Here is a 221-nt window from a genome sequence, read left to right as displayed (position 1 = left end):
CACTTTCGCTCCCTGCGGCAGCCCCCAGCGTCCGTCCCCAGGCAGCATGGTGAGGTTGGCTGTCGGGCCCTCGCCACCATGTACGTGAGCTACCTCCTGGACAAGGACGTGAGCATGTACCCCAGCTCCGTGCGCCACTCTGGCGGCCTCAACCTGGCCCCGCAGAACTTCGTCAGTGCCCCCCAGTACCCGGACTACGGCGGCTATCATGTGGCCGCGGC

At 67.4% G+C, this 221-nt stretch overlaps 1 protein-coding gene across 1 annotated transcript in view; it reads left to right on the top strand.

Moving 5' to 3' along the window:
- The first annotated feature begins 23 nt into the window (after positions 1-23).
- CDX2 (caudal type homeobox 2) overlaps positions 24-221 on the top strand; it is a 5,009-nt gene continuing 4,811 nt past the window's right edge. The window contains exon 1 of the mRNA XM_014548539.1: positions 24-80. Coding sequence (XP_014404025.1) covers positions 47-80 — 34 coding nt within the window. The 5' untranslated portion in view covers positions 24-46. The remainder of the gene's footprint in view (positions 81-221) is intronic.

The sequence above is a fragment of the Myotis brandtii genome, unplaced genomic scaffold (assembly GCF_000412655.1).
Source record: "Myotis brandtii unplaced genomic scaffold, ASM41265v1 scaffold513, whole genome shotgun sequence".
Lineage (NCBI taxonomy): Eukaryota > Metazoa > Chordata > Mammalia > Chiroptera > Vespertilionidae > Myotis > Myotis brandtii.
Note: the sequence above shows the minus strand (reverse complement) of the source record. Positions and strands in the feature narration are given on the sequence as shown.